Source organism: Ctenopharyngodon idella, chromosome 1 (genome assembly GCF_019924925.1).
Source record: "Ctenopharyngodon idella isolate HZGC_01 chromosome 1, HZGC01, whole genome shotgun sequence".
NCBI lineage: Eukaryota > Metazoa > Chordata > Actinopteri > Cypriniformes > Xenocyprididae > Ctenopharyngodon > Ctenopharyngodon idella.
This window is the reverse complement of record NC_067220.1, coordinates 16,767,056-16,794,614: the sequence shown is the minus strand read 5'-3', so window position 1 is coordinate 16,794,614 and position 27,559 is coordinate 16,767,056. Positions and strand designations below refer to the sequence as shown.

Sequence of the window (27,559 nt, the reverse complement as noted above, 5' to 3'; positions counted from 1 at the left end):
AAGGATCATGTTACCGAAGACTGGAGAAATGGCTGCTGAAAATGCAGCTTTGCCAATATAATGCAGGAATGATAATTTAAAATATATCAAAATAGAAAGTTTTAAATTGTAATAATATTTCTCAATATTACTTTTTTACTGACCAAATAAATGCAGCCTTGGTGAGCAAACTTCTTTCAAAAACATTAAAAAAAAATTCACCAATATCAAACTTTTGAATGATAGTGTACCTAATTCCCTAAATATTGATTAGTATCCAGATTGAAATCTAGAACCTACTGGGGTAAGAATTATATTCTAGAAGATTGAACCACCAGTACATTTACACCAAAATTACATGTACAAGGTCTGTGGAGTTAAGAATCCCTTCAAATTTTCAGTGGACATTTAAGTCTAGCATGCATGTATTAGCAGCTAGCATGTTTTTGAAGCCTTATGATAAATATTTCTCTGAATTCTGCGAGGTAAAGGGCAGTAAACTTTAGGAGCAGAGTGTCATTTGGCCAACTGCACCTTCAGACTCACATACAGAAGCCAGTGTGAGTGAAACATTCCTCATACGCCACACACATCCTTCACACTTATCCTGAAGCCAAAGGCCATGACAGTGCGTAAGGCCAGACTAATTAAACATAACAAGCAGCACATCCTTAACATTCTACAGCATTATAAATGTGTGTGTCCAGGCTTGCCAAGAATGTGTGTGTATTTGCGTTCAAGGTACAAACGTATCGAGGAGTCATATTTTGTTGCTAACACATACAAATAAATACACCGACTCCAAACATAGTGAAAGGCTTCCAGATGTCTACAGGGTGTAATAAAACAGGTGGAGCGTAATTGCCGTGTGGTAATTCATATTGGTTTCCTAATTCCAAAACACTGAGCTGTACAGTTCCATCAATACAATGCTCATCAGAAGAGCATACAACAGGATAAAACACGAAACAGCCTTACTCTGGAATGTAGGAACATCATCGAACAACAAATATATGACTGGCAAATCACTCCAAGGCAATAAAGCCTCATACACATGCTAAATGGTGTCAGTGATAACATAGACAAAGAAATACCACATAGATTACTAGAAGTTTTTATTTTCAAAAGAAAATTTGAGTGACGCTTGCAGCCACAATGACAGGGCTAAGCCAAAAAGAGCCCAATCTCAAGTTTTGATGATATTCTGGCCTCTAAATATAGCTTGGGTAAATTATCTGTAAGAAAAAAAAAAAAAAAACATTCTACAATCTCAAGTAGGTGTGACCCCGAAACTAGACACTCACTCAGCCCTATTTTATCAGGATTGTGCCCTTGAGCAAAGCAAGGTTTCTCACAGATACTTTCCCTAAAATTAGTGTTCTTCAAGTTACTTTGAATAAAAGCACCTGCTAAATGACAGCTATCTAACCAAGATGAAAGCTTACGTTCTGTGAGCTTTGGGAACGGACATAGAAACCAAGCCTCAGAGTATTTGACTGGACATGTGTTGCTTACCCAGTTGCTCTTGCAGGTTGTTGAGTTGGACGGAAAGTTCTTCCCTCTGTTTGATTGCCACCTCACGCTGGACAGAAGAAACAAAACCCAAAACAGTCATTCAAATCAATCAAGAAAATGTAAAAGGATGGCTGATAACATGTATAACAAAGATTTTAGACTTAAATATACAGAATAAAATACAAAAAAATATATAATAAATATAGCAAATAATTAATATTTTTTAAAAGGACAAATATTCCATGTAGCTTAATGAATAATATGAGGTCATAAAAATGGCATAATTTTTGTATAATAAAAAAAGAAATGTGTTGTTTTAAATGTTTTTAGAAGTATAGCTTGTCTCATTGCAATATTTCTTAAAACTTTTTCATGTGGCAGATCTGACTTAAACCAAATCTAGGGGACAATGTTTTCATTTTATTTTTTCATTTAAAAACATTTTCTTTAATTGAATATAAATATTAGATGAAAATCTTAAATATATTAGAACACTTGTAACTAACAGAAATAAAATATGTTTAAGCTGAAGTACTAAAATTACTAAAAAATAAATTAAACAAAATATTAAAAAAAAGATCACTAAGCTTAAACTGTGAATCGAGAAAATTGAGAATATAAAAATAAGAGCTAATTCAAAAGACTGATAAATACTATAGTAGTATATAAATAATATTAGAATAACACTGCTGGGAGAAACCACCAAATACCCTAAATTTTGCCAATTCTTTTTTTAATTGAAATTAACTACTGCTATACTTATAGCCACAGAACTTAAATGAGCCAATTGTTTGTTAAACAAGTCACTGTATCAGACACAGTTTAATCACAAATTAATGCTAACTTACTCAGTTAATTCATTGATTAATCAGTCATTTAATGTTGGTACTTTTTTGTCTATTATAATAAGTTTATTTATTTAGAAGCAACATTTGATATGAGAGATACAACCACTTGGAATCCTTCACGGACCAACAGTGGTCCAAACTTTGAGAACTACTGAAAGCTGCAGATCACTCATTGAAATTTCCCCAAAACTTCTACAAAGTTCAAGATATGCTTCAAATCAACCTCACAGATGCTTTTAAAAAAAGCCAACACATTTTATTATTCATCTTACACACTTACTCACCCTTAGATTCTAACTATGTTTAAACATGCTACAATGCCCAAGCCTTTGCAATGATGTCATGTATTACGTGTGGCTCTCAGCTAGACACTGTCAGTATTGGCAGAATGGGCTGTTGTTGTTGGATATGAACCATCTCAATCAGTTTCTTATCAGCAGGCGTGATCAAGGGTCAGTGTGAGGCTGATTTAAATGTTCCAGGAAAGACGTATGTGTGCGTCTGTGATCAAGCAACAGTTAAATGTTACAGTAACCTCTACATAGCCAAAGATCACATGGCCTGGGAGAGGTTACTATGTTCTGTGATAAAGACTGTCAAAGACTGCTGAACACGTGATAGACAAACTTAACAGAACATGCTGACACACAAACCTCACGTCCATACTGCAGTCGAACTCAATGATATTGTTACTTTTACTCACATACACTCAGATTCATGGCCTAAGATAAGAGGACAGGAGTTTACACCTCTGAACTACTCAAACACACACTCCACATGGACAAAACAGACAACAAACACCCTCTACAGACTCTTAACACCTCATGTCAGGGAAAACGCAAACACATGATTGTGCACTATACGGTTTTAAATGCTGAATACAACTTCTGATAATAAACTGGAATGTGAACCACAAACAAAATATATTACTCCAAACCTAATCACAGATGAACAACACATGATACACAACTCATCACAAACAATCACCTAACAATGGTTCTGCTTTTAAGAATCAAAAAAGCCTACATTTTGAGAAAGAAGTTGCTGATAAACAGAGTAGCAACTAGTAAATCTGCCAAACCAGTAGTTGCAAAATAACCACTAAAAATGGAGAGAAACTAGACTGCACCTTTTGATTCTTCTTGGAGCCAGGATGCTTCTTTAGGCCAGGTTTGCTCCCTGAGGAGCCCATCTTCTCCTCCTGCCCTCTCCTCTCCCCTAAAAACCCAACAATCTTCAACTACTTTCCTCCTTCTCTACTCTAAAAACTGGTCTGTCAGCATCAGTCTCCAAGCACGCTGCATTAGAAACCATTCCCTCCCTATCACTGACCTGCCCCCGTATTCCTCCTAAGAGAGAGGGAGCGGAAACTCTCAGATAAGAGAAAATGGAAAGATGAATATTGAAAGAGTGAGTAGGTGGAAAAGTCAGTTCCGTGGTTATGAAGAAAACCTTTTTTTGTTTTTTATGGGCAAGCATTTTGATTGGTCCTCACTGATATACTGAGAGCAAAGTAATAGATGAATCACATTTTGCCAGGGTACATGGAAAGGAGTAAGTCCAAAAGGTGATATCAGAGTTACATAACATGGCTGTTCTATAAATGAGATTGTGCTTGGTGCGTTGGAGTTTATATAACATTACGGTCAACATGGGAACCGTTACTTTGCAGAAGACCACAGGTTTGCAAAGCTGTTCAGCTGAAGTTCAAATACAAACAGGGTGAAGAAAAAATATATGAAGGATCAGGACAAACGAGTTAGTAATAAAAAGAAATAGTAATAAGTTGCAAAACCAAACAGATTTTAATCAAATAAAAATTCAATAGTTTTGATGGCAGTTATAATAACTTATTAGCATGTGCTTGAATGCTTTTTAATGTTATCAGGTATGATTTAAAAAAAAGTTTTAATTGGAATAAATAATTTTTCGGTAGACATTCAAGAGCAATATTTTCCATTAAAAACTACATGTAACTATACTCTATGAAATACGGTATGGTGGAAAAGGGGTGGGCAGGTACTAAGAAACATTACTCTACTGTTATCAGCCAAACAGCTGTGAGGTGGGAAAATATACCACGCCCCTTCCCCAAGTCCCGCCCCCTGGGGCTCAGTAGCAGCTGGTGCATTCCTCACAGCAACATCTCACCTCCTCTGCGTTCACTATCAATCACTGTCGGCGACACAAGTGCTAAAACTGTCAACTTTCCCTAAAGTAAAGTCTTTCTTTTTTTTCATAAGTGGAAAGAAAGTGAAAGATTTGTGTGTTTCCTAGACAGTATGTGGGGTTTCTGGAGTAGAAGTGCAAAATTTGTGAAGTATCCTTGGTGTTTTTTTAACCTGTTTGGATAAGAAGAATTGACTGCGGGACGACTTGCTATTACTGAGAGATAAGGAGATAAGATAACAAATTCGCATTATATATAGGACGCTGAGGAATGCATGGAATGAGATGGGAAAAAATGGAAAAAGGACTGATTTTAAGTTTAAGAAAGAAAGAAGTTGTGGGTTTCTGGGTGCAATTGTACGCCTGGGGTCAAGATTACTAGAATGGGTGTGGGGTGCACATTGAGTAACCTATTAACATAGTTACAATAACATTAGCACACATAAGCCTACATAAGTCCCCTACTTTAAACCTAGCCAATAGTGTTTATCTATAGGTGGGTTCAGGCAGATTAGAGTAAGTTTAAAGTCAACACAAAATCAAAATTGACCCTATTCACTCTCTTAATACATGTTTCTGGCCCTATGCATGATTTATTTGTGTACATTATTTCAAAGAAAAATATTTGTTTTCATAATCTTTCAACAATGCAATTCAAATATAAGTTGCTCCACCTCTGAAATGCCTTTTTTGGCCTTATTTCTCCAGCCTATGTGCACCAGTCCTTTTATGAAAAGTTTGCACTTTTCACGATCCAATCAATTCTAAATGGATAAAATTGGATTAAAAAAATTCTCACTTTGATCTCTCCACCCTCAATTAATGAAAAGTTTGCACTTTTCATGATCCAATCAATTCTAGATGGATAAAATTGGATTAAAAAAATTCTCACTTTGATCTCTCCGCCCTTAATTAATCACACCTAAAATTCAAAATCAAGAAAAATTTCTGCCAGCCATGCAGGAAATACAGTAAAAGGTTCATGGTTTTAGATTATCAAACATCATCAGAAAGTACAGTATATGATTCAATTCAACATTGTACGTCAAATGATTTTATTGTCAGCGGTTCTGCCTCAGGGCCTATGAGGCCGGGATTACGCATATTTCTACTCTGTCAGAAAAAACAAAATGCAAAACAGTAGGGTGTTAATACGCCCCAATCAAATGAACAGTAGACTTACACTCTCACACTTTTCTTCTACGTTTACCACAGACGTTTCAGAATGATCAAAGACTAATATTATTCAAGACTAATTGCGACTGTAGCTTTAAACCATCCTAAGTCTTCCTTAAAAAAGGCACTCACAAACATCTGAGAAACTCCCTAGTAAGATGTTAAAAACATTAAATAGGCACTCAATCAATCATGAGCAGTGTGGCAAAGACATGTCAAGGTTGGTGATTTATTATTACGTTTTACTGGTTTGGCAAGCTAAATACCTGAGGCTTAACATTTAAAACATGACTGAAAAACTGGTTAGTTGCAATTTCAGTTTTAATGATAATTTTTTGAGACATCCTAAGAGAATAATTCTGATCTTTTCAACTCTAGTACTATCCTGCTATTGTTTCAGTGTTTAGCTTGATATATTTAGACCAACGAGAACCCTTAAATACTTTGTAACACCTAGTGATTGACAGCTTCAATTATCTGCAAATATTTGCAAACTGAAAGAAAGCAAATGGAGATTAGCACTGTGACAGGTTTGTATCCAGGATATAGCCAATCACAAAATGAAAGGGTTTTACAGACACTCCCAGATATTTGATCATGCCAGGCCCTATACTAAGAGTTTGATGGCTGACATTTAGTCAAAGAGACCCCAATAAGACTGAATGTTTCCTTTTCAACTTGTGTGGCTTCTATTGTGCTGGTTGAAGTCAGTATCAAAGCTACACTGTAGTCACATTCCATTTCCAGAACAATGGCTGAGGGTAAGAAGTAAATTAAAGGAGGAAGATCAATGCACAAGTGCAACATAGAGCTAAAGAGGCCCATGTGTGGGTCTGATGGCGATGAGCATGAATGAATAGAGGAACCTGTGTTTTCGGTGGATTTCAAACAGATCACATGATAGGCTCAGGTCAAACCCAAATCATGCATGACATCTAGAGTGAATGTGAGAGAACATCCCCCTGCAGCCCTCTTAGTTCCAACACACCTGGAAATGCTGGTTAATGGTACCACCATATAAAACGTTTCCTACTTCTGTTTTCTAGACAAAACAAACAGGCACATACACTATGACAGGCTCTTGTAGCATGTGATTATCCATAATTACATTTCAGATGTTTATAATTGCAACTGACCCAATTACAGCTTGAAAGGATGAAATGAAAATTTGAGATATCAGCAATTATAATCAGACTAACAGAAAAGATAAAGAAGATCATTTGAATAATCATCATATAAGATCATCTAATGATGTTTCATCATTATCGTTCAGAAGTTTGGGGTCAGTAAGATAATTCTTTTTCTCTGAAAGAAATTAATACTTTTATTCAGCAATAATTTAATTGATCAAAAGTGACAGTTACAAAAGATTTCTATTTCAAATAAATGCTGTTTAAATGCTGTTTAACTCTATTCATCAATGAATACTGAAATAAAAACACAGTTTCCACAAAAATATAAAGCAGTACAACTGTTTTCAACATTGATAATAATAAGAAATGTTTTTTGAGCACCAAATCACCATATTAGAATGATTTCTGAAGGATCATGTGACACTGAAGACCGGAGTAATGATGCTGAAAATTCAGCTTTGCATCACAGGAATAAAGTAAATTGTGAGTTAATTTTTTTTTTCTTTTTTTTTTTCAAATTGTAAACAGTTATTTTGAATTGTAATAGTATTTTACAATATCACTGTTTTTACTGTAGTATTAATCAACTAAATGCAGCCTTGGAGAGTGTACAAGACTTCTTTAAAATAATAATAATATTTTAAAAACATTACAAAAATCATACCGACCCCAAACAGCATAGTGTACCTTAATTTGATTCAACACACATATTGAAATTTCAGCTCATCAAAATTATAAATTAGCTATGTGAAAATGTGTTGATAGTTAAAAATCGAAGTTAAATCTAAGCTCAATGGAAAGTGCATTCACATTTTTCTGTAAAAGAAGGTTAATTCCAATCAGATGTGAAATAAAACTTATTTTAGATATCTTTACTGATGATGAAATTAAATATATTTTAATTATGCCAAATCTCATTCTCAAACACAACTAATCACAATTTAGGTGTAGAGATCTTCACAGGTCTAGAGAAATTCATTCAGAAAATCAAAATTTAGGTCTAGAGAAATTCACAGAGCCAAAACAGAATTATACAGGTGCTGGTCATATAATTAGAATATCATCAAAAAGTTCATTTTTTTATTATAAATTATTTTTAAAAATGAAACTTTCATATATTCTAGATTCCCTATATGTAAAGTAAAACATTTCAAAAGTTTTTTTTTTTTAAATTTTGATGATTAGAGCGTACAGCTCATGAAAGTCCAAAATCCAGTATTTCAAAATATTAGAATATTTCCTAAGATCAATCAAAAAATGGATTTGCAAAACAGAAAAGTTCAAGTTCTTTAAAGTATGTTCTTTTGTGCACTCAATACTTGATCGGCAGGACATATTACAGCAAATGACTTGCTCCTAGCACAAATTACTGCATCAGTGAAGTGTGGCATGGAAGTGATCAGCCTGTGGCACTGCTGAGGCACTATTGAGCCTTCAGATCATCTGTATATTGTTGGATCGACTGTTTCTCATCTTTCTCTTGAAAATATCCCATAGATTCAGGTCAGGCATATTGGCTGGCCAATAAAGCACAGTAATATCATGCTCAGCAAACCACTTGGAAGTGGTTTTTGCACTGTGGGCAGGTGCTAAAGTCCTGCTGGAAAAGGAAATCAGCATCTCCATAAAGCTTGTCAGCAGATGGAAGCATAAAGTGCTCCAAAATCTCCTGGAAGATGGCTGCATTGACTTTGCACTTGATAAAACACAATGGACCAACACCAGCAGACGTCACGGCCCCCCCAAATCATTACTGACTTCAGAAACTTCACACTAGACTTCAAGCAGCTTGGATTCTGTGCCTCTCCAGTCTTCCTTCAGACTCTGGGACCATGATTTCAACATGAAATGCAAAATTTACTTTTATCTGAAAAGAGGATTTTCGACCACTGTTCACTGTCCAGTTCTTTTTCTCCTTAGCACAGGTAAGATGCTTCTGACGTTGTCTCTGGTTCAGAAGTGGCTTGGTAGTCCTTTTCCTGAAGATGTCTGAGTGTGGTGACTCTTGATGTGCTGACTCCGGCTTCATTCTACTCATTGTGAAGTTCTCCCAAGTGTTTGAATTGGCTTTACTTGACAGTATTCTCAAGCTTGCGGTCATCCCTGTTGCTTGTGCACCTTTGCCTACCCAATTTCTTCCTTCCAGTCAACTTTGCATTTAATATGCTTTGATATACACTCTGTAAACAGCCACCCCATTCAGTAATGACCTTCTGTGACTTACTCTCTTTGTGGAGGGTGTCAATGATTGTCTCCTGGACCATTGCCAAGTCAGCAGTCTTCCGCATTAGTGTGGTTTCAAAGAACAAAAGATACCCGGAATTTATACTGTAGGGATGGTCATTTAATGAAACTCAAATGTAAATATTCTAATATTTTGAGATACTGGATTTTGGACTTTCATGAGCTGTACGCTCTAATCAACAAATTTAAAAAAAAAAACTTTTGAAATGTTTTACTTTACATGTAGGGAATCTAGAATATATGAAAGTTTCATTTTTTAAAATAATTTACAATAAAAAAATGAACTTTTTCACGATATTCTAATTATATGACCAGCACCTGTACATATTTTTAATTGTAGAGTTTTCATTTAACTTAATGAGATAGGTGAGTTCAAACCTGCTTAAGAAGATTTAGGAAGACTAAAATGACCTTAAATTAGTGCTTTATCACACATAGTCCTATATAAAACCCCAATTTAGGCAGCTCTCTGCACGTAGAGCATCTACAAGTAAACAGACCAATAATGTGCAATAATCACTGCAAGGAAGTAAAATAGACTATGAATGGGGAGAGAATTATCTAAACAGAAAGAAAGAGAGAAAATATTAAATAGTAAAGCTCTCCAACCTCACTGAAGATGTGCTGCACAACCAAGGCGAGAGCCTCCAGGCGCCGATTGCCATTTGTGATGAGTTTACGGAGGTGCAGGATGCATTGACTCTTCTTCTCATTTTGAAGACGAAGATCTCTCTCTTCCTCTTCCTCCGTCGGTCCTCCTTGAAAAGCTGGGCTGTGCTGCTGTGTCCGTCCAGCTGCTGGCCCAGCAGCTTTGGGCCCTTTGGAGCTCTTGTCCACTGTAAAAGAGCACGTGTTCAGTGTGGTCATTAAATTCAGCATGATTTCACAGTCCAGAATTACATATACTCCTCAATTCAGAGCAAAAAACAGTTTTCAAGAAAAAGAAAACGCAATCACACCCCCACACTAGAATATTAAGTTATGATATCATAAGAAAGAAATAAACATGACTAATAGAAAAGCTCTACAACAAAAGCTTTAAGCAACAAACTCAGTCACACAAACAACATACGCCCTCTCTTGAGTTGATCCAGAAAAAAAAAAAGTCCTAGTGCATGCTGGGATTGAATCTTAATGATAATGCACTAAGGTCCAGAGAGCACATTAAGAGTGCATTAGAAAGAAAGAGAGAGAGATTGAGTGGCTGTGTTTGTGTGTGTGTGTGTGTGTGTGTGTGCGTGCGTGTTGAGAGTGCATTTTGGTCCCATCTTCTACAGGCTAACTGAAGTCAAAGAAAGGTTTCCCATCCCATAATTTGTGAAGAATACTGACTCACAGATCTCTCATATAGAAAACAATCAATATATCATCTATACCAACCTTTTTCAACTTACTAAATCAGTAAAAGTTTATAACCATATATTCAAACTGCATACTGAGCAATAATATAATCAGAATGTACAATGAATACATATGAAATGTAGAGAAATGAGTATTTATTTATCCTGTTCAATGGGACTTCTGGTTAAAAAAATGTATATTCGTGATATGGAATCCATATATCCATCATCAAGATGTATTAGATAAAATGATTATATACTTCACCCTTCAAATTCTTTACAAGGTTATAAAAACATTTTTTTTTTTTTTTTGGCAAAAATCCCCTTTAGTTACTTTCCCAATTACTGACAATTATACAAAAGACACAAAGTACAAAAGTGTATATCTGACTATATATTATCTCACTATTATTAGTCACCTTATAGATTTTTCATTTTAATTAGATAGCCCAGCAGTGTGACAAATCATTAACATTTATAATCAAATATTCCATTTAGTATACGAGGTCATTAAATGTATAATAATTGTACACAAACTAGAAAAACGATGTACAGGCGTTGATGTGATGCTGTCATTGCTTCACATGTTAAATATGTATAATCTCTCTTATGTATTAATTGGATATTTAAATCATGAGGATTAAGACAGATGAAGGCTGGCAGAATATGTGTCCATAATTTTGGTATTCTGTTGGCTTCTCTCAAACTCCCAGGACTACTGTAGGTATGATATTAAACAAGAACTTGGATGGTAATTTAGTCCTTGTTTAGATGTAATCTATATTTACAAAGCAACCTTAAAATATTCCACACACAAATCTTCCAAGTAACCTCAAGAGACACATGGAAGGGTACAAATTGAATATTACTCTCATTTCCTAGTGGGGTGATTTGACAGCCAGCCTTAAAGGAACAGTTCACCCAAAAATGAAAATTGTGTCATCACTTTCTTTCTGACACAAAGCTGTTATTAGCTCAATACTGAATATAGCTGTAAGAAATCTATAGTACTCTTATGATGGTGTTGGAGCTTTTAAAACCCCCATCCCCACTCACTTTCAATTTTGGTATTCTGTTGTCTTCTCTCAAACTCCCAGGACTACTGTAGGTATGACATTTAACAAGAACTGTAATTTGGATGGTAATTTAGTCCTTGTTTAAATGTAGTCTATATTTACACAGCAACCTTAAAATATTCCACACACAAATCTGCCAAAAAGGTACAAATTTAATATTACTCTCATTTCCTATTGGACTGATTTGACAGCCTGCCTTAAAGGAACAGTTCACCCAGAAATGAAAATTGTGTCATTACTTTCTTTCTCACACAAAGCTGTTGTATGGCTTCAGAACACTTATATATCTCAATAATGAGCTGAATATAATTGTAAGAGCTTTGATAAAAAAAAAAAAGAGAAATAAGCAGCATCAACAGTCTGCTAAACTTCCCTTTTTGTGTTTCATAGAAGAAAAAAAAAAAGTCAAACATATTTGGGATGACATTGGGGTGAGTAAATCAGGACAGAATTCTCATTTTTGGGTGAACTATCCCTTTAAACCACCTTCCATGAATCACAGAGTCTCTCTGATGCCCCCTGCTGGCAGATACATTCAGGCTTTAGTTGACATTCAGATTCTGATTACATAGCTTCTTTTATGTGCATTTTGGAAATTAAGTCACACAAAAAATCATCTACAAATCATTTATCACTCTAAATAAAGGGAGACTGTTTGAAGTATAGTGTCAATATAGCAATATATCAACTGCCAGGAGAAATTACACAGACACACAAATACACAACACTACATTCATATTAGTCTTTGATCTTCTTTGCTGTGTGCATCCAATTAGAACACTAAGAAGGCAGTCTGTGTATTTAACGAAGAAAAAAATGTCTTGTCTTCCTTTATTTTCGTCTACTGATTACATCCAATTAAATAAATAGAAACGTAATCCTGTTTATGATCAATGCACATCTAATTATCATTAAAATACTTCCTATCGTTCTTTTTTATACACAGTAAAACAATTTTCTTTCTAAATCTGGCAGCCCAAACCCAAATGTGATGTATAATGCAAAGATCACTGTGACGAATGTCCCTGTTACATTATTTAAACGCAGGCTTGAAATAGCGAGATTGCTGCAGTCCTTTTTCTGGCTCAATGTGATGTGAGGGGATATGTGCTTTGAGGTAACTGTAATGTCCTTAAATAACTGTAACCCAGTGGCATCATGTTAAACAGTGCCCTTGCCTGTGGTCACATGACCACATCTGCACAATCTGCTACTCTGTGTCATCAGCTCTGATCACATCACTGCTGAGATACTCCGCTACTACAGACATCACTGTGGCACAGAGATACATTTTGTCCTCAAAACATTAGCAATTCTGTACAGTGGCAGTTTTGAGGTTTCAGATGGTAACTGTGATATTTACAACGATACTGAATGATTACCACATTTATATGTCATGGTACAGTATTTACATACATGTTACTCTAGAATACCATGAAATTACCAAGGAACATGTCCAATGTGTGTATATACATTGTTTTAGATGGCATTTTGGCCAATTTCTTGTATATTCTAAAATATATATATATATATATTTTTTTTTTTCCCCCTATATATATATATATATATATATATATATATATATATATATATATGTGTGTGTGTGTGGTACAGTATTACCATGTTACAGCAGCATATCCAAGATCACAGGGTTAAGCTATGCTAGTTAAATGAATGTATGGACCATTTCCATAAACTGTGCTGACACATTTCCACAGTTATTAATATCTTAAATCTAGCATTTTTCAAAAAAAAAAAAAAAAAAAAAAAAAAAAAAAAATATATATATATATATATATATATATATATATTTTAATTTAAAAAATGTACATTTATAACACTATATTAACTTGGCATTACATTTCAGAAAACTAGCTAACGCTGCTGTGTTTGTGTGAGGGAAAGACACAGAAAACGCTATTGTGGATTTCTTCTTTTGCTATTGGAGCAAACAGGAATGCAAAAAAAATATACGTGTTGTAATTTCCTTTCACCACTACAGAAGTATACCCAACTATGAAGACTAGAAATGTGAAGGTCCATGGAAAGGGTCCATTGGCTGCATCTTGATTATCTACTATGTCTGATTTGATTGATGTGTTTACTAAAAGTTTATTGAATTGGGATATATATTATATTAAAAATAAAGGTAGGTGTACAATATAAACTTGTGAATGTGGCTTTATTAGATCACAAGGCAACTCAAAAATAGCATCACTACTCCGTGTGAAATTAGGGCTAGTACACATACAATTAGAGTCTGTGTGTGTGTGAACAGGATAAGTCCATGAGTACCGTGTAATCAGTGTGCAGTCTAGGCCTCATAATAAGCGTTTATGATGGTCTACTGTGACAGGAGACATGCTGTGATTGCTGTCCCCCAAACACTCCACTGGAGACAGACCGTAACTAGCTACCACACACGTACACACTGAGTAGGTCTCAACCACAGGCGTCCAAACACAAGCTCCGTCAAGCGTGTCCACACCCAGGCCGGATATGTTCATGGTTATGCTAACAGACAGAGTGGTGTTCCTTTGATGCTGTTGTTTCTAGCAATCCTCTTTTCATTGCACAGCAAGATTATTCATCACACACACACACACACACACACACACACACACACACACACACACACATACAACCAGCAAACCGCAAGCCTTCCACAGAAAAAAAAAAAAAAAGGCTTCCACTCTTTCACATAATTACTGGAAGGCAGATGAGGAAATTATGCACCCGTACTGAAGGAAAGCCTGAATAAACGTTTCAACATTTTGCTTAATGGAAAGAATTATCTCGCTTAGACAGCAGTGCCCATTCAGAACACATTCAAGAGGAGACACATTCAAACACATTACAGCACATCTTCTCAATAAAAATGTGAAAGTCACATCTAAGAAGAGAAAACTCTCTAATGATACAGGGGTCGGTGAGATTTCTGTGAATTTTAAGCATCATTACTCCAGTCTTCAGTGTCACATGATCCTTCAGAAATCATTCTAATATTCTGATCTAGTACTCAAGAAGCATTTTGTATTATTATAAATGTTGAAAACAATTGTGCTAATTAGTATTTTTGTGGAAATTGATACTTTTTATTAAGATTCTTTGATGAATAGAAAAGAACAGCACTAAAAATATATATTTTTGTAATAAATTAAAAGTATTTACTGCCACTTTAGACCAATTTAATGCATCCTTCCTGAATAAAAGTATTAATTTTTTTCAAAAAGCTCACCCCAAATGTTGAACAGCAGTGTAAATATTACAAAAGTAAACAAATTGTTCTTTTATTAATTCAAGTTAGTTTAGGTCTAATTAATTTTTTTTTATGTTATTCAGCCTACATTTACATTTATTCATTTTGCAGACACTTTTATCCAAAGCGACTTACAAGTGAGGAAAACAGCAAGCGATTCATCGTGAAAAGGCAAATAGACACAAGAAAGCCTAAAAGCCTAAAAGATCTCTCCTAAAAATGCTGTGAAAAATAATGTGGGATGTAACATGGTACAGTTATGGTATCAGGTAGAAATACCATGGTACTTTGATATATGATTGCCAAATGCCATGGTATTTACATGGTCCTACAGGGTATGGCATAGAATACCATGTATTCTTTGGACCATGTCCAAAAAACATGGTATAAAAATGATACATGCTAATATAAGCATAGTAAATTGATTTTGTTGATTCATTCAGTCATATTGAATAAGATTTTGACTAGAAAAAAAAAAAGTTAATGTAACATCATGGCAACATTTTACCATATATACTATGCTAGCACTGAACAACAGAAATTAAGAATTTTCCAGTCTAAAGGACTGGAAGTTGACTAAAATGGGATCTGTTGTGAGGGTTTGGTGAAGTTACCTATCTGAGCATGGCTGGAAAGACAGACAGAAAGTGGCCAGTCTGCTGGACAGAGAGAGCGACATCCAGGGCCTGTGGTAGAATGACATACCACCGTAATCACAACCTCAATCAAAATTACTTTGATTATTTATTAATTATTTAAGATTAGAATCAGGGTAAGCAAGGGGTATGGCTTATTGGAAAGTCAAAGGGAATTCTGAAGAGGATAAGTGTGATTACACACATACACACATGCATTCATTTGGATTTTCTGTGGATCTCTTCAGATATTAAGGGCTTGGGATATCCTGTTTTCCCGCCAAAACGCGATAACAGTGTGTCATGGATTGCCAGAGGGTTGATAAAGTGTTGTGAGTGATTTTAGTGCATTGTCATGCCGTTGCTAAGGTATACTGGGTGTTTGCTAGGGTGTTGCTAATTGAAAGTTGCTTACAAAAAAATTATTTTGCATTTTATACTTATCTCGAAAAGAGCAGCAATTACATATTTTTACTTCTAGGCACCATATTTTCAAAAAAAAAAAAAAAAGAGAAGAGAAGAAAAGAAAAGTACAGCCATTTACTTTACAGATGCAGTTCCTTCATGCACACACAAGAATGCTATTGAGAAATGTACTGTACAGAATGAGAAGGTGGGTCCTGGGAAATAATCTGGATTGGAATTATAAGAATGAGGCCAGCGGTAGTGTTTAGATTAAATCGCATGATGAGGGATGAAAACTACAAGTCCAAAGCATGCCATCAAATCCAGATGAATAAATAGATTAAAAAGAGGCTGTAATGAATGTCTGAGTTTGGTGGCCCACTTTGAGTACTCTGTGTTCCCATGCATTTGGCACACACAAACACGCACACATACACTCACACAACATTACATCCCTAAAATCAGGGTTTGCAAAGCATTTGGTCTGATTAGAGAGGCTGTGTTCTCAGATAAAGATTAATTTGAACTGATATCACGTGCGCTGTGTACAAGAGCATTCAGCATGTACAAACTGTTCTCTCTCCTGATGCTCTGACACACTCACTCAGAGCGGCTGTTCAGGTCACATATATCAGGTCTGTTAATAACAGCACTGCATGATCCAGCATGCTAGTTTCTATGGAGACAACCATGAGGAGATGCTGCACTCTGAGTGTATGTGTTCAAAAATATTCTGGAATTTTCCACTGTGTCTTCCATTAGGGTGAAGACTGTAGACTGCTATACCTATACTACTTGTGAGGAAGAGAGATAAATATTGTGAACATATCCGGGTCACATTTTACCCATAAATAACATAATAATAATGCCACATAATAATAATAAGTTCAGTTTGCATAAAGAAAATAAAGCCTATTTTACTATCATTAAGATTTTTTTTGCATTGTACAATTATTTGAATTGATTTGACATTATTTGACAGTTACAGCATAATTTTCCCCAGAAATTAATTAATCTATTTAGAATTTCTTGTTTATATATATATATATATATATATATATATATATATATATATATATACACACACAGTCAACTTTTTAATATTTTTTACTAGTGGGTGCAGGACACTATGGTTCATTTATGTAAGTGAGGATAGCAAAATAAAGTAAACTGTGACATATTTATATTCATATACCCAAAAGTTCTTCATACAGTGGGCTACCAGTAAAATTGATAAAAAATATCATATTTTATTACCATTTTTTTTAAACTATAGTGAAACTGTAATAATGAATGAAATGCTCAAGGTGTCTGAATAAATTTTAGTTTGACTGTATATATATATATATATATATATATATATATATATATATTAGTCAAACGATTAATCAAGATTAATCATATCCAAAATATAAGTTAAAAATCCAATGAAGGAATATTATTATTATTATATACATATATTTATTAGTGCTGTCAAACAATTAATCATATCCAAAATTAAAGTTTGTGTTTACATAACGTGTGTGTACTGTGTATATATAATTATTATGTATATTTAAATACACACATGTATATATATATATGTATATACATGTATATACTGTATATATATACATATATATATATATATATATATATACATGCATGTGTATTTATATATACATAATATTTATACAAAGTACACACACATACATTATGTAAACACAAACTTTAATTTTGGATGCGATTAATCGTTTGATAGCACTAATATATATAGTTCCTTCATTAGATTTATGTGTAAAATTTGACATGTTCTTGTCATGGGATTTAACCACACTTTTTCAAAATTGTAAGAACACTGTGGTTATGTATTAATATACTTGAGCTGATAAAGCAACAGTTGCTAAAACCTTTTCAGAAAGATAATCAAGACTTAATGAATAAAAAAATATTTATTGGGTCAGTACTCTTAAGTGTTGAGATAATCAAGAAGATAGACCTCAGCAAGAAAACTTTGAACTACATTTTGAGAAATTCCTACATGAAATATTAACCTCTATGAAATTCCCCAATAGATTCACAGAGAGAGAGAGAGACAGACAGATATGGGAGAGAGCTTCCTTACATGAACCCTAACCTAAATTTCATTTGACACAAAAAGAAGGAGGGCGGTGGAGAATTTCGGTTAGGGCGAGGTGAAATTCAGTTATTATAGCCTATATGTGTATCTGAAAACACAGAAACACACACAGAATCAGCTGAGCCTTGATATAAACACACACTATCACATTAATCTGTGCTTTATACACTTCCAGCACAAAAATCAATACTGTTCCCCTCGCTTATATAAACACTTCAATATATGCCGTTTACATAAATATGCTGTTTACGTATGAATATCAGAATGCAGGCAAAGCACAGATAAACCCATTAAAAACACAGCAAGAGGTTTCTATTTGTGGCACTGCACATGGTGCCCACTGGCACAGGCATCACTCCACTAAAGATCACGCGACCGGCCTTTCACTACATTACACACACACGCACACAAACACACACGATTCTTTGTGAGCATCTTCTGTAAAAAGAAACAATGGTGAAGGCTGCCACACGCTCCTCAAAGCACGGATGGAACAACGGTAACTATGGAGAGACGGGTGTTAAAAAGAGAAATATGGGAGGGGGGAAGGGGCGTATGGTGAGAGAGAGAGATGATGGGAGAGATTGAGAGATGGAGGAAGGGAGAAGAGACGCTCTCCAACCTGCATGGAAGACCATCGTTGTCTTTTTGCATCCCGGCAGTAGCTGGAGATTGCGGAATAGTCCCTTAGCCGTGAGCTTCACGTGGAAGTTTGAAAGGGAAAGTCTCGGAGACCATAACATGACCTTCGATGTCCAACTGGAGGAGAGTAAATCCTCCACAAAATATATAGAAAAAAAAAAATCTCTAGTGAATAAAACGTGGTAAAAAAGGAAAGAAAATAAATAATAAAAACAAAATATTTGCTATAGAAAAAAGCTTTAGATTTGTCACATTCCAGTGCAAAAGTCTTCTTAAGATGAGGGGAGGAAATCAAATCAACAATTTAAGTGAAAAAAAAAGAAAAACATAGGGGAAAAAAAGCAATTTTGCTATTTTTAAAAATCTCAAAATCTCCCCCCAAAAATCAAGAAAGATACTCCTACAGAAACACCAAGGTGGTGATGAAGATTGGTTTGGGAATGATGCGCAGCTCTTGTGGGAACGGCCGCTCTGTTCAGCGGTATCCTCTTGGATGCTGAACTAGCCAGTGTCTCATATATTCTGCTCCCCTCTCTCTCTCTTTCGCACAAACGTGCACACGCTAATCCTTTATGTGTGTTGCACATGCACACACACACACACACAAAGCCAAGCTCTCTGTAGTTTGACACACACACACACACACTCGTGCACTCAGAAGGGGGGATGGAGGGAGAGAGGCAATGTAAGAGGGAAGGGGAGGGAGTGAGCACAGAGCGGGGAGTTGGCGGTTTATGAGTAATGTTGTTCTCTCTCTTGGCTACAGTATGGGTATGATTATGGTATGAAGATGGAAGATGATGCATTTGAAGATTATAGATTGCGTTTTACAATTACACAGCAAAAAAAAAAAAAAAAAAAGTCAATCAGTATTTTTGTTTATAAAACATCCTGTATTTGAGAAGCAAAATTTTGAAAAAAGACTCGATTTTAGTTCATATGCCTTATTTTCTAGTTTTTGTTTTTCTTGTTTTAAGTGTTTTAAATGTAACACAATTTGGTGAGGTTTTTTGGGGTTAGTTCACCCAAAAATGAAGATGTGAATAAAAGCCTAAATTTAATATGGTCATCATATAAAGCGATCCTGTCTCTTCAGAAAATTTGGACTAAACCATTTTCAATTCATATGGATTACTTTATAATCTTTTTATGAACTTTTTGAAACGTTAAAGTGGTAGTTGCGTAGCTGTCAATGGAGAGTACAGAAGTGGCTGAGATTTTATTAAAAATATCTTTCATTTGTGTTCTGAAGATGAAGGAAAGTCTTATGGGTTTGGAACGACATGAGGGTTAAATAATGTAAATAATGACAGTTTTCATTTTTGGGTGAACTAACCCTTTAAAACAAAGAAAAAAATGTAGCCTACCTTATTACTTAATTCAAGATATATTCTCTGAAAAAAAAAAAAAAAGACATTTTTCAATATATATATATATATATATATATATATGATTTTGGTGATCTATTCCTTTACCTTATTCCTTTTATTGAATATAATTAATCACTGAAAGCCTACACTCTAAAAAATGCTGGGTTAAAAACAACCCAAGTTGGGTTGAAAATGGACAAACCCAGTGATTAGGTTATTTTAACCTAGTGGTTGAGTTAAATAAAACTACCCAGCAGGTTAGGCAAACATTTAACCCAACTACTGTTTAAAAAATACTGTATTGCTTGCTTAAAATGAACCCAAAGTATGTTGGAAATTAACATTTATTAATATGTTTAATAAATTAATATTTATTAAATTGCTTATTAAAAAATGTTCACCTTTTGATTATTATTGTTGCCTCTAGTAATTATGTGTCTGATTTTTAATGTCCAACCTATTTTGGATTCATTTTAAGCCAGCCGTATAAGTAATTTTTAAACAATAGTTGGGTTAAATAAAACTGTCCAGCACGTTGGACAAACATTTAACCCAACCGCTGAGTTAAAACAACCCAATCGCTGAGTTTGTCCATTTTCAACCCAACTTGGGTTGTTTTTAACCCAGCATTTTTTAGAGTGTACATTCTCTCAGAATTATCTCTAGGCATATTTCATTTTTCATATTTCATAGGCATAAAGTCCTTATTAGCCCATAATCTTGCCTCATTTCATTATCTTTCCTTTAATTCCTCTTCTCTCCCTCTTTCCTCCCTTTTTTCAGACATCTATTTAACATTTACGTATCTTCCAAGCAGCAAACTTCCTGAATGGATGCCTTTGTTGGATAAAGAAATAGAGAAAGAGAGAGAAAGAGAGTGAGAGAGAAACAAGCGCCTCGGAATACTGATGAGTGACACTGTTGAATAGAGAGACGTCAAGCAGCACATGAACGGCTGTGTTCTGACACTATTGTGCTTCCTTATTCATCACTAAAAGCCAACAGCTGCACAGCCAGAGCAACATAAATTAGTAACAGTCAAGGGGTGGAGGTGGTGCTTGTCGGTAAAATTCTGTTAAAGTCAAGATGTTTGAAAGTAAAACAAGACGGAAAGGCCAGAAATACCAAGAAATGTGCATTGGTTGGTTAAACTTGTTGTGAATGTGACTGGAATTTTGGCCTGAGGATGTCTATGGCATTTATGTTCTACACTGAACAGTAAGTCACTGAGGGTTAAGGGAAAAATCAATGTGTGAATTAAACCCACAATTAAACATGCTTCACAAAATACTTCAAGTTGACAACTCCTGAAATGGCGATAAGTAATGTTATCGAACGAATGCCAACACTTTAAGCTAAACTACTTTTGACCCAAGTGGTATTAGGCTGTTTTCACACTTGGTCCTTTTCAAGGGTCTGAGCGCAGTTTGCATGATTTTTGGCCCATATGTGAACACTCCAAACAATCTCAGACCCCTTAAAAGCGAACCAAACCGAGACCATCTCGGGAGGTGGTCTGAGTATGGTTCGCTTTCAGCTAATGGTACAGTTTTCTAAAAATGTCCATTGTGAACACAAATCAGTTCTTTAGAGTCTTATTGCGTTTTAAGTGTCAAAAACACACAAGGTTCACATAAACAGTTGGTTTTGTCTTAGTGAACGTAATCATCTGGGAAAGAAATCGTGTATGTGTATCAGTATATTGGATCCGTGCATTACTGTAGTTCTTAAAGTGACAGCAGCCTAATAAGAATCAGTGGAATCAGTATAAGTTTTACTCATACAGTAAAGAATATGCAGTTATATTTTTTTATTTTATTATTCCATTTCTTACTTGAATGCTGCTTTTAGGTATATCTACTGTACCTGGGAAATTTAAAGCAGTTTATTTCATTTGTATCTTTCTTTTATTGTATTTGTCCTATTGTTTTTTTTTTTTATTTATTTACAAAGGTGCACGTGTAATTGTTGTGCAAAAGACCTTAGAGTTAAGCTCATTCAGCAGCATTTGTAGCAATGTTGATTTACATAATAATAATAATAATAATAATTGATAATAATAATCTTTACAAACAAATATCTTAGTTAGTGAGGCACATACAATGTAAGTGAATGGGATCAAATTTTGAAGCCCATAGATTCAGCCATCAAACATATAAACTGGACTAGATCCAAAAAGCAACAGTATGAATACAAAGAGGTCTGAGACCACATTCCTATTTAAGTGGACCAAAAAAGGATTTGAGTCCTCTTTCAGGGACAAGGACAGTGTGAATGTAAAGAGAACTGGGTCCTTTTTCACTTGGTTCACCTCTTGGTCCACTTAAAAGAGTCTGAGTATGGTTCTTTTAAAGAGGACTCAAGTGTGAAAACACCCTTAGTGAACAGATGTCCACATTTGTAAACTGCCATAAACAGAAACACTGTGTAATGTGCATTAAGCTGAGAAAGAAAAGAGAATGAAACCACAGAATATCATAGTTAACAACCCATGCTAACCAGCAAACCCCAAACCCTTGGGTCAGAATGCCTAAACATACAGAGAGACATTTAAATATTGCCACAGTGCCATAGTGTTTACCCTCTTTAGCCGTTTTTCCACCGTCGGGCCAAACGGTTCTAAGAATGGCAAGGAATGGTTCCAGTTATATTTTCACTTGAGCTTGGTTCGGCACGACACAATTACAAACCGTTCTCGTCATGGAATTCTCAGCAAGGTCGGCTAACCAGATATACATCACAATAGGAAAGAAAAGACTATCGCAACTTCCATTTAATGCCAACTTTAAACGAAAAAGAAGAGAAACATACTAGAAATTTTGCTATTTGCAACACCTCTGCAATACAGCAAGTTTACTCATGACTGCAGGTTATTGATTATAACTGAACTAAAGGCAAGTAGAAAAGTAAAATGACTGAATAAACACATCAGTCTACGCAAGCTGATCACATTATTCTATAGACAATACAGCAGTGGTAGAATGTAAATTCATACAGACACACACTAGCAAATTCTCTCCTTACCTGCTACTGATGATGAGCGAATAAGTCGTGCAGATCCACTGCGCTGCAAAGCATTCTGGTTAGTCTTAGCTGCCACATGGCTGGTCACAGCTGGGGCCTTCAGCCCTATTGAAACAGTGCAGAAGAAATCAAACTTCATGTTAACAGACTGTGCAGTGGCAGGTTTCAGTGATTGGGTCAGATGTCCTGTAAAGGCTGCATGTGCATGCGTGTTTTAATGGCAGTGGGTGGGACAGGGCGGGGCAGAAAGAATGCTGCTAAAACCTTCAAAACCATCCTTACACTCAAAGCAATTAGCAAGACAATCAATATTAACTATAAACACTCACTTAATGCTAAAACGCAATCTTTAGCTGCACTGTAAAAAAAAAACTGTTTTCTATTTGAATATATTTTTAAAATGTCATTTATGCCTGTGATGGCAAAGCTGTATTTTCAGCATTATTACTCCAGTTTTCACTGTCACATGATTCTTCAGAAATCATTCTAAAATGCTGATTTGGTGCTCAAAAGAACAACATTTATTTGAAATAGAAATCTTTTGTAACATTATAAACATCTTTACTGTCAATTTTGATCAATTTGATGCGTCTTTGCTGAATAAAACTATTAATTTCTTTAAAAAAAAATCATACTGACCCCAAAAATTTTTTACTGGTAATGCATATTAAGATTTCTTTGTGGAATTTTTTTTTTGTTTGTTTTTTCTTGTTTTATGGATATTTTAAGTATATTTTTTAAATAATAGAAAAATACTAAAGAAGAGTATATTTGTGTATGATTTACATTATATATTTTTAAACTTCCATATTAAAAGATCTATCTATCTAAGTGGAATTACAATAAGGAATTAGGGTATTAAAATCTTTTTTAAAACCTATTAAGAGGGGTATATGGTAGTAATCAGATTGTGATTTTGAACTAAAATAACATCAAAGAAGTGCTAATTGTAGTGTCATTAGCTTAAGACAATCAGAGCTTTCCCACTGATTAATGATTATAGAAGATCTGACGACAACAGAGTGAGTTTCCGTTTGAGGCTGTTTTGATGTGTAAATAATAAATGATGAGAGACAGATGAATGTGGACTCTGATAAATATATGAAAATAAGTGTGATTGCAAGAGAGAGATAATGAGATTATAAGATTAAGACTTCATGTTTCTCTCACCTGCCACTGGTTTAGACGGTGTGGAGCTCGCTCTGCTGCGGTGACCAGATACAGGTTTGCTAACTAGAAACTTTCCTTGAATCTGGGATGTGGATGATTGTTTGACAGACTTCTCCTCACTTTTCATCCCTTCAACAGGAACTGATCAAAGAAAAATCATCATTACATATTATAAAATAATAACAATGCAATAATATATATGTATGTATATATATATATATATATATATATATATATAAATAAATACTGGTTATGTGTATGTGCAGAAACATGCCACCCATTAAGAAACTCAAAGAAAGCCCAATTCCTTGAATTCTTCAAATTATTTAAAATATTCAATAAAAATGCAATTAGTAAAAGACTAGATCAGTAAGAAACAAAGCTAAGCAATTAGTCACACAGCACAACAACATGATTGCTATATCGGGTAATCATTCAAATAAAAGGCTTTTGTGTCAATATTAATGGGCAATTTACCTTGAAAATCTTCTTTAGTCATTATCCAAACACATTCACATGCATTCCTATTGGAACTAGAGCTCATTGCTCCAATTTACCATGGCAACCTAGTGGCGATCCTGATTATTCTTGTATTTAAGTTCAGAATGTGGGACAGCAGGAGAGTGTGGGAATAAATAATCATGATTCTGAGAGGGTGTTGTGTGGAGGATGTTGTGATTAATGTCTACAGCACATAGCTTTGGAATGGCAGAGATTGTATTGTATATGACTGTTGCTCACAGTCACTGCTAAACTCTGAGCAGATGTGACCTTTGACCCGAGGAAAGGAATGAGGGCAGTCTGGGCCCTGAAGATTTCATTAAAGCTCAGAGAGAAAGTGTGAGAAACTATGTATCTCAAATGGTAACACCATGGTACTTAATATATCATACGAATGACTGATTACCATATACGTTTAATTTATCAAGTACATTTATCTTGTTTCTTTTTTACTGGAAAAGAAGACAAAATAATGATTAAGAAAATGATTATATGCAGCATGAGAAAGGCGAAAGCATGTATTTTAGCACTAAGAGGTTTTCAAGTATGTACTTGTAAACCGTCAAGATGCAGATGGTGACTTGAGACTCTACACAGACACGCACCTTTGTTTACAGCAATATTGTTGCTTTCGCTGATTGTACTTCCCAGTGATGAGGAGCTGGGGCTTGTGGGTAGGCCTTTGACAGGCAGTTTGGAAGAGGCAGCTCTTTGTGGACCCTTACACAAAGAGGTGGAAACAGAAGTTGGGCTGCAGGGTACTGCGGACTTGTCTGTGGTGCGCATCCTTGGAATACCTAAACACAAAAGAACAAAAGAGTTATAATTAAATTCTACTTGTCATCATCACTGATACCAAAGCATATTCCAGCTAGACACGATATGTCTTAGAAGCAGTTCTATTCAGCCAGTTGCACTCACAGAGTGTTAAATTATTTAATAAAAACTGCAGTTATATAAAGAATATCAATGAGCATTCAGCCATGCTGATCTTGAGCACCTCCATACACATCATAATGATTCTGCTTTAAAAATAGCTGACTTAGGAGATGTAAAATTTTCATGAGTATAGATGACCCTCACTGGCTTTTGTGTCAACAGTTTTATTTTTCTCTACTCATCACTTCCTCTCTTGTAAAAGATTTAAGTATCAAGAAGCTCAGCATACAAGGAGTTGTGCTGTAATCTAGCATGTTATTATAAAATATGATGGTTTAAAGGGTTAGTTCACCCAAAAATGAAATTTCTGTCATTAATTACTCACCCTCATGTCGTTCCAAACCCGTAAGTCCGAGAGGTATCTGACTCCTCCATAGACAGCAATTTAACCACTACAATCAAGGTCCAGAAAGGTACTAAAGACATCATTAAAATAGTCCACGTGACTACAGTGGTTCAACCTTAATTTTATGAAGCGACGAGAATACTTTTTGTGCGCAAAAAAAACAAACAAAAATAACGACTTTATTCAACAATATCTTCTTTTATGTCACAACGCAGACTCAGCCGGCGTTCTGACGTAGAACCTGGAAGTGCTGAATGTAAACAGCAGAGGAGACTGACACAGAAGAGACGACTTTGTTGAATAAAGTCATTATTTTTGTTTTGTTTTTGCACACAAAAAGTATTCTCGTCACTTCATAACATTAAGGTTGAACCACTGTAGTCACATGGACTATTTTAACAATGTCTTTACCACCTTTCTGGACCTTGAAAGTGGTGGTTAAACTGCTGTTTATGGAGGAGTCAGATACCTCTCGGATTTCATAAAAAATATCTTAATTTGTGTTCCGAAGATGAACGAAGGTCTTACGGATGTGGAACGACATGAGGGTGAGTAATTAATGACAGAATTTTCATTTTTAGGTGAACTAACCCTTTAACTCTGTTTTTGCAATTTATTTATTTTTTTTAATTATTCTAAAAATGGCTTCTAACTCATTTTGTTTTCCTAGTTTAGTGCAATGTCTAACAGCTGTAGAAAAAAGTCTCTTATGCTCAACAGCAGCATTTACAGTAAAAACAGAAATATTTAAATTTAAAATAATTTCTTATTAAATTATATACATTTTATTTTAATATATTTTAAAATGTAATTTATTCCTGTTATGGCAAAGCTGAATTTTCAGCATCATTACTCCAGTCTTCAGTGTCACATGATCTTTCAGAAATCATTCTAATATGCTGATTTGGTGCTCAAGAAACATTTCTTATTATTATCAGTGTTGAAAACAGTTGTGCTGCATAATATTACCTTTTTTTTTTTTTTAGGATTCTTTGATGAATAGAACAGTCAAAAGAACAATTTATTTGAAATAGAAATCTTTTCTATCATTATAAATGTCTTTTGTTAATGCATCCTTACTGAATAAAAGTATTAATTAATCATACTGACACCTAACCTTTGACACCGTAGCATAAATAATATTATAAAAGAATATGTATAAAACACATTCCATGTCATTGGTGTTATGAATGTTAACATTTTTTTAATATACAGAAAAAGGTCAAAGACGAAGCATTTCAAATATGCACAAATGTGCATATGATTTCCCCACCACAGTGAAAAAGTAATTAATTTTCCATTAAATGCAATTTTACTCAGTTAATTGATTGCTGAATGTTTATGCAGATGATTTTTATAGTACCACCACTGGGAAGTTGTGTTTGTGTCTTTTTCTTTGTGAAATGTGCAGTAGTGTGCTGGGAAATCTTAGTGTGTTTCCTGTATCCTGTTTCTCTCTCTACACTACAGATCAGTTCCTATGTGTGAGAACACTTGTTTCACTCCAATGGGTAGAAGTTGTGTGTGTTTTTTTTAATTAAAGAGTACAGTACATCCTGTACTGTAAATAATGTAAGGTCTTATGGGGGCACTGCTATGGAGACCAACAAACACAAATACATATTATGTCAGCTGGTGTATTTACATGCAGGTTTGAATTTGTTGGTCT

The 27,559-nt window shown here is 34.8% G+C and overlaps 1 protein-coding gene across 1 annotated transcript in view; it reads right to left on the bottom strand.

The window, feature by feature from the left end:
- The window catches only part of mtus1b (microtubule associated tumor suppressor 1b), a 50,888-nt gene that overhangs the window by 5,658 nt on the left and 17,671 nt on the right, over positions 1-27,559 (bottom strand). Inside the window, exons 4-8 of the mRNA XM_051895220.1 lie at positions 25,211-25,402; positions 24,105-24,245; positions 22,935-23,039; positions 9,674-9,900; positions 1,495-1,561 (exon numbers count right to left, since the gene is read on the bottom strand). Coding sequence (XP_051751180.1) covers positions 1,495-1,561; positions 9,674-9,900; positions 22,935-23,039; positions 24,105-24,245; positions 25,211-25,402 — 732 coding nt within the window. The remainder of the gene's footprint in view (positions 1-1,494; positions 1,562-9,673; positions 9,901-22,934; positions 23,040-24,104; positions 24,246-25,210; positions 25,403-27,559) is intronic.